Source organism: Equus quagga, chromosome 20 (assembly GCF_021613505.1).
Source record: "Equus quagga isolate Etosha38 chromosome 20, UCLA_HA_Equagga_1.0, whole genome shotgun sequence".
In the NCBI taxonomy this organism is placed as follows: domain Eukaryota; kingdom Metazoa; phylum Chordata; class Mammalia; order Perissodactyla; family Equidae; genus Equus; species Equus quagga.
This window is the reverse complement of record NC_060286.1, coordinates 5,357,472-5,364,219: the sequence shown is the minus strand read 5'-3', so window position 1 is coordinate 5,364,219 and position 6,748 is coordinate 5,357,472. Positions and strand designations below refer to the sequence as shown.

Sequence of the window (6,748 nt, the reverse complement as noted above, 5' to 3'; positions counted from 1 at the left end):
ACTCTTACAACTCAATAAAAAGAAGCCCAAAAACTCGATTTTTTAAATGGACAAACTATTTGAATAGACACTTCACCAAAGAACATATACACCTGTCCAATAAGCACAGAAAATGTGCTCAACATCATTAGTCCTCAGGAAAATTCAAATGAAAGCCACAATGAGATACCATTACATATATATTAGATTGGCTAAAATTTTAAAGACTGAGCTTGCCCAATGACAGAGAAGATATGGAGCAACCGAAACTCTCATACTTTGCTGGTAGGAATGTAAAATGGTACAACCAGTTTGAAATATATTTTTGCAATTTCTCAAAAAGTTAAATATATGCCTACCACAAAACCAAGGCATTCCACTTCCGAAGTATTTGTCCAAGAGAAACAAAGACATTTACCCACACAAAGACCTGTGCACAAATGTTCCTCACAGCTTTATTTGTAATAGCCCCAACCTGGAATCAACCCAAAAATCCGTTAACAAGTAAATGGGATAAATTGTTATATACCTATACAAAGGAATACAATTTGGCAATAAAAAAGAAGGAACTATGAAGACAGGAAACAACACGGACGAATCTAAAAATCATTATGCGGAATGAAAATTTGGTCAAAAAGGAGTACACATTAATTTCATTTATATAGAATTCTAGAAAACAGAGTAATCTATAGTGACAGAAAGCAGATCAGTGGCTGCCTGTGGAAAGCGGTAGAGGGAGAGATGGATTACAAAGGGAAACAAGGAAACTTTTGAGAATGATTGAAATATTTGTTATACTGATTGTGGTGGTTACAGAGGTGTATACACATATCAAGACTGATCAAATCATACAGTTCAAACGTGCATTTTACTGTACTTCAATTGTGTCTCAATAAAATTGTACCAAAATTAAGAGGGGGAAAGGAGAATCCAACTTATTGGCAAAGGCAACAGGTAGCTCTCTGCGTTTTTGTTTCCAGCCACATGGTGAACTAGATAACCTAGTCATCTCATTGTAAAAACATTTAGAAATGATGGATAAGGGGGACCGGCCCGTGGCCAACTGGTTAAGTTCACGTGCTCCGCTGCAGGCAGCCCAGTGTTTCGTCAGTTCGAACCTTGGGCGTGGACATGGCACCACTCATCAAGCCACGCTGAGGCAGCGTCCCACATGCCACAACTAGAAGGACCCACAACTATGAATATACAACTACGTACCGGGGGGGTTGGGGAGAAAAAGGAAAAAACTAAAATCTTTAAAGAAAAAAAAAAGAAATGATGGATAAACTAATAACAAACATCCTCGTAAGTGTGTGTTGATTTCACTAGAAAGAAAGGCACCCAAGTTTGGTCTCCCCTTGGAGAGCAGGGGAGAAGCTGCTGGTCCCTTTAGCAAGTGGTTTGGTTTGACAGGCACTCAGGAGCTGGCCCTCACAGGGCAGAATTTGGAACCGACACTTCCCCATACCTGAGAGCACTGAAGGGCTACACCCTCAGTGAAAGTTGGTCCAGGAAAAAAACACACTTCCCGGCCCAGGATGAAAATAAGGAAGCTCTTCTGCCTCTGAGAACACGTAACCACAGCCTATCCTCACGTGGGTTCAGGATTTGAACTTACACCACCTCTGTAGTCAGGTAACCCCAAAGGACAGAAATTAACTTAAAAGGTTGTCCAGGCTGGAAACGCCCTTGACGTGCCTGGCAGAAAAACACAGAGCTTCTTGGTATGGCAAAATCCTTCATCAAGCCTCACAGGACTCCCCCAGTTAACACCCCACTGAGAGTAAGCTCATAATACAAAATAAAAAAATACAAAATAGAAAACTAGAAAGGCAATATGTGTGTAAATGTCTAGCACTCAGGGAACACTTCTGTTGCTAAATAGAATCTTTCTAAGCAGGGCAAACAAGCAGCCCATAAGATCTGGTGCCTTTTTCCTTAGTGAGGAAATCCTTGGAACCCCATTAAAAAGAATTGGGAATTATATCCACTATACAGGTCCATGAAATGAAGGAATCAAGTTACAAGTTAATACATATAGATTGAGACTTCATTCTGAAGGAAAAATGTAAAGGTTTCATATTTGTATGTGTATATAACAGAGTATGGAAATATATACACTAAATTTATTGAAGAGTAGGATTTGAGAAGAATTGAGAGAGTTTAAACACCTGTGTATTTTTCAGATCTATTTTTTCTTTAATGACAATGAGCATTTATAATTTATTCAAATAAAGGAAAATATTTTAAAGAGCTCTTTTGTTTGTAACAACAATAGCAGCTATTTTGTCATTGAAAATAAAGAAGAAAAGCCAATTTTCCAAGTGCAGTACAACTGCTAGCTACAGGGAAGTCAAGCAACAGACAGAATAGGACAAACCCAAGGTTCTGTGAAAATCCTGTTTTTCACGCTTCTCTTCGTTTGGCATTCTGTCACCTAAGATGCAATTGTTCAGAAGCTGGTTTTCAAAATGCTTCCCCTTCTGAGAATCATGTTCCTTGAGAACAACTTGGAAATGATTCAGGAAATAACTGCAGGTCACAGTTGCCTTACATGATAAACTTTATAGCCTGTCCCCAAAGAGATCGGATCACAACATTAGAAAGGATGGTGAGATCACCGCTCGCTTGCGCTTGGCTTAGATTTAATAAGGAAATCAAAGTTCTAGTCAGAGCAGAATGACTGGTTGCATATAAAAACCTATGAATACCAAAAGACTAGCAACTCTACAACATTTTGAAGAATTGAGTTCTCTGAGATGTCTTGCTGAAAAAAAAAAAGTGTCTTGTTGAAAAAAAAGATGTCTGACCTTTATAAGCCATGGAGAAATAATTTGACAAGTTAAAAGCCTCCTTAGAGATGAGGTATATAAAGTATAGGAAAAGAGAAAATTTCCAAGACACAACAAAAAAACGGATAGTTGAAGGATTTTTGTTGCGTTGAAATTTAGCATTTGAAAAATTTGTTGTACATTTCAAAAATTTGAGTACATTTCATAATAAATATATGAATTATGAGACTGAGGTGATTCTACAGCTTCCTTTTAACAAAATGTATCCTCCCAATGGCCAAATTTGGGACATGCTGAGCATTAAAAGAACAATAACTGTATGGGATTGTAAGATATCAAATAAATAAAAATCCTTGAGTCCATAGTGATAAAAAAGAGAAAAGGAAAAAAAAGAAGGAAAATTCTTGTTTGTAGAACGTCAGCTAATCAAAGTAGAAGGAAAGATATTTAGAAAACTACCATTTTGCATCCCCAAGGTATAAGCAATGGAGGCAAGGGCCAGCACGGCAAGCTAAAACCAGTAAGTGGAAGGTTGTGAGAACAGGATAGACACACAGCACCAAAAAATCACTCAAAATACTAACCATTTGCAAAGAGAAAAAAGAAAACCTTTATAATGGAGAAACCTCTGCTCACCAACTCAACCAAGGGATCACTCTTAAATTCAGTAACAGCAGTGCAATCTGATGCTATGCTTCTGATGGGAAACAATAAAAGGACACAAGATCACTAGGGAAATCTTGTCAAGAACGCTCAACCTGAATCCAATCAGGCCTTACACAGTTTACAGGAAATAAAGGGACCAGAAGCTGTTCAAAGACAATATAAGGAAACAACCAAATCCAGAACGTGGGCCCTTCTACAACACAACTGTCCTGACTTTAAAAACCCAACGTCATTAAGAAAAATGTGGGGAGACAAGTCTAAACTAAAAACACTAGAGATCTACAAGCAAATGCAATGCATAACACTGACTGAATCCTGGGTGAGGGGAGGGTGGAAGGAGCTAGTAAAAAATTCTCGGGGGCCGGCTCCGTGGCCAAGTGGTTAAGTTCGCACGCTCCGCCTTGGCGGCCCAGGGTTCGGATCCTAGGCTCGGACACAGCACTGCTCGTCAGGCCATGGTGAGGCAGTGCCCCACATCCCACAACTAGAAGGACCTGCAACGAAGATATACAACTATATACAGGGGGAGTTTGAGGAGATAAAGCAGAAAGAAAAAAAAAAAGATTGGCAACACTTGTTAGCTCAGGTGCCAATCTTTAAAAAAAAAAATTCTTGAAACAAATTGGAAAATTTGAATAGAGATTAAATATTTGATGATACTAAGAACTACTGACAACTTTCCTTAGATGTCATCACGACATTGTGGTTATATGGGAAAATCTCCTTGTTCTTAGGAAGTACATGCTTAAGTTTTTAGAAGTGAAATATGAAATTTACTTCAAAATAGTACAGCAGTGTGGCTGGGAAAGGCAGGATTGCCAAAATCTGTCTTTGACCTACAAAACCAGCAATATGGTTTAATCTAATAAATACACAGAGAGTTAAAATAAGCACAGCAAAATGTCAGCAATTGTGGAATCTAGGCGGCTACACAGATGTTTATTGTACTAGCCTTTCAACTTTTCCAGGTTGGAAGTTTTTTATACTAAAAAGTAGGGGGAGCAGTGTTCTTCTCAGAAATATTTTCCTTAGAAGACTTCTATCAAATTTACCTTAAATTTGAGCCAGCCCTGATGGCCTACTGGTTAAAAGTTCTGTGCGCTCCACTTCAGTGGCCCAGGTTCAGTCCCCAGGCACAGAACCACACCACCTATCTCTCAGTAGCCATGCTGTGGTGGTGTCCCACATAGAAGAACTAGAAGGACCTATAACCAGAACATACAACTATGTACTGGGGCTTTGGGGAGGGAAAAAAAAAAAAAGAGGAAGATTGGCAACAGATATTAGCTCAGAGCAAATCTTTCCCAGCAAAAAAAAAAAAAAAAAAATTTACCTTAAATGTTAACATAGTACCTTAAGTATTCTAAAGAAGTGGTTTGCATTTCCTCATTTGCTTACTCACCATCCATTCAAAGAATACTCCTAAAACCTGCCTTAATTATTGCAAGTAATATTCTAAAGGTAGAATAGGCCTAATATAAAACCCACAATAATCAGCACAAGATTTATAGGTGTAAACATCTGGTTTTATACCCAAATAACAAACTTAACAGCAGTAAAACAAATCGTTTATTACAGTATATAATGTGTTATATTAAATTTACACAATGATATATAAAAACACATACTGTTTATATCATACAGCAATTTAACACCAACAGGAGTATCAAAACAAATACTACTCATGCACAAAACATGCATATATTGGTATAAAAAAAGCAATTTTACACAATACTGTTACCAAAAAAGTTGTTTTTTTTTTTAAAAAAAAAGCCCTTCCAGACAGCATCAGTGGTCCAATCTGGACTGGATTGCACTCGTGTGTTTGGGTCACTGCTAAGGTGGCACAGTGCTCAGTGAGCAATTCTGGGCTTGTAGTCATGCCCAAGGTTTATTAGGAGTGAACTTCTCTGTACCTAAGGACCAAAATTTTATCACAAAGGCAAGTCCTCCAAGGGAGAAATAGTTGGATCTGCTGCAAATTAGGGAGAAGGAGAAAGGCATCAAAATGCTGGATAAATGGCCCCAGAAGGGGTTACTGCAACCAGGGCCTAGGCACCAAGTGTGGCAAAAGTTTAGCGAATCCTTTAAGATAGTACCAGCTCCCTATCCAGGTCACCAGCTCTCTGGATTCAGGGTCTGGTCTTCAAGTTCTGAGTCCAGTAAACCAAACAGTTCTGAGAAGAAAATAGAATGGGGATACATTTAAGAGATGCAGACTGTATGAAAAATTTACAGCAAACAATGACTGTCCCTCGTACCTACTTTGCACAATTGTACGTGATGCCCCTCAACTGGATAACCCTCACGGAGACACTGCCCTTAAGAACCTAGAAGCAAATGCATGTCCTGCAATTCTATCCACCTGACCTTCAGATCGAAAGGTCTCACCCCAACCAGACTTGAACATCAAAACCTGCGCCTTCACAGATGCTCAGAACATTTAAAAATCATCTGCTACCACAAAATTCACTCACTATTACCACCATTAAAAACTCAATATTTACTTCTAACCAGTAAAACATTCTTTACCTTCCATTAAAGGCACTAGTGTCCACACATGATGAAATGAGACATAATTTATCTTGGTTTTATCTTAACAAAAGGAAAGCATTCTGTGCAATTATGACACAAAAACTAGGACGCCACCTTTTCTTCGGTAACTAGAAAATACCCACTTTCACACCAACGACGTGATTCAAACGGTCGTCATCAGTTTCAAGGAGCCAGACCGAAATCGGAGGATCTTCCTCTTGAGGGTATGCGAGGCCTTGATTTTGACGAAGGCTTTGGCGGGGTTGCCGTGCAGGTCCGGGGCGCGGACGGCCTGCAGAGGGAGGGTCTGCACAAACTGGGACCACATGAAGCCCCCGCTTTCTTCCGAGTCGCTGGTGCTGGTGCTCTCGCCCACGAAGTCGCCCTCGCTCACGCTGGACTCGCTGTCGCCGAAGCAGTTGGTGGTGTAGTTGCTGCGCTCGTCCTCGCTGGTGTCCAGCACGGTGGAGTGGAACAGGGACTCGCACTCGGCCGAGTACTCGGAGTCGCTGGCCGCGCATGCGTAGGCGCTGGCGAAGGGCGGCGGCGCCGCGTAGGGACCTGCGTGCCCGCGGCGGCCGCGCCGCGCCCTGCGCAGGGCCTCCTCGTAGGACACCTCGGCCGCCGAGCGCCAGCGCCGCGACTCGGGCCGCTTGTGCCGGGGCCTGGCCAGCGCCTCGCGACCGTGCCCGTGCGCCCTGCTCCCGGGCCCGCGGGGGCCGGCGCCCAGCGGCCGGCTGGGGAGCGCCGCCTCGGCCTGGCCGCCGCCGCCCCTG

General features: G+C 41.5%; 1 protein-coding gene across 1 annotated transcript in view; it reads right to left on the bottom strand.

Moving 5' to 3' along the window:
* Positions 1-4,956: 4,956 nt before the first annotated feature.
* Positions 4,957-6,748, bottom strand: part of DACT1 (dishevelled binding antagonist of beta catenin 1) — a 12,215-nt gene continuing 10,423 nt past the window's right edge. Inside the window, exon 5 of the mRNA XM_046647728.1 lies at positions 4,957-6,745. Coding sequence (XP_046503684.1) covers positions 6,136-6,745 — 610 coding nt within the window. The 3' untranslated portion in view covers positions 4,957-6,135. The remainder of the gene's footprint in view (positions 6,746-6,748) is intronic.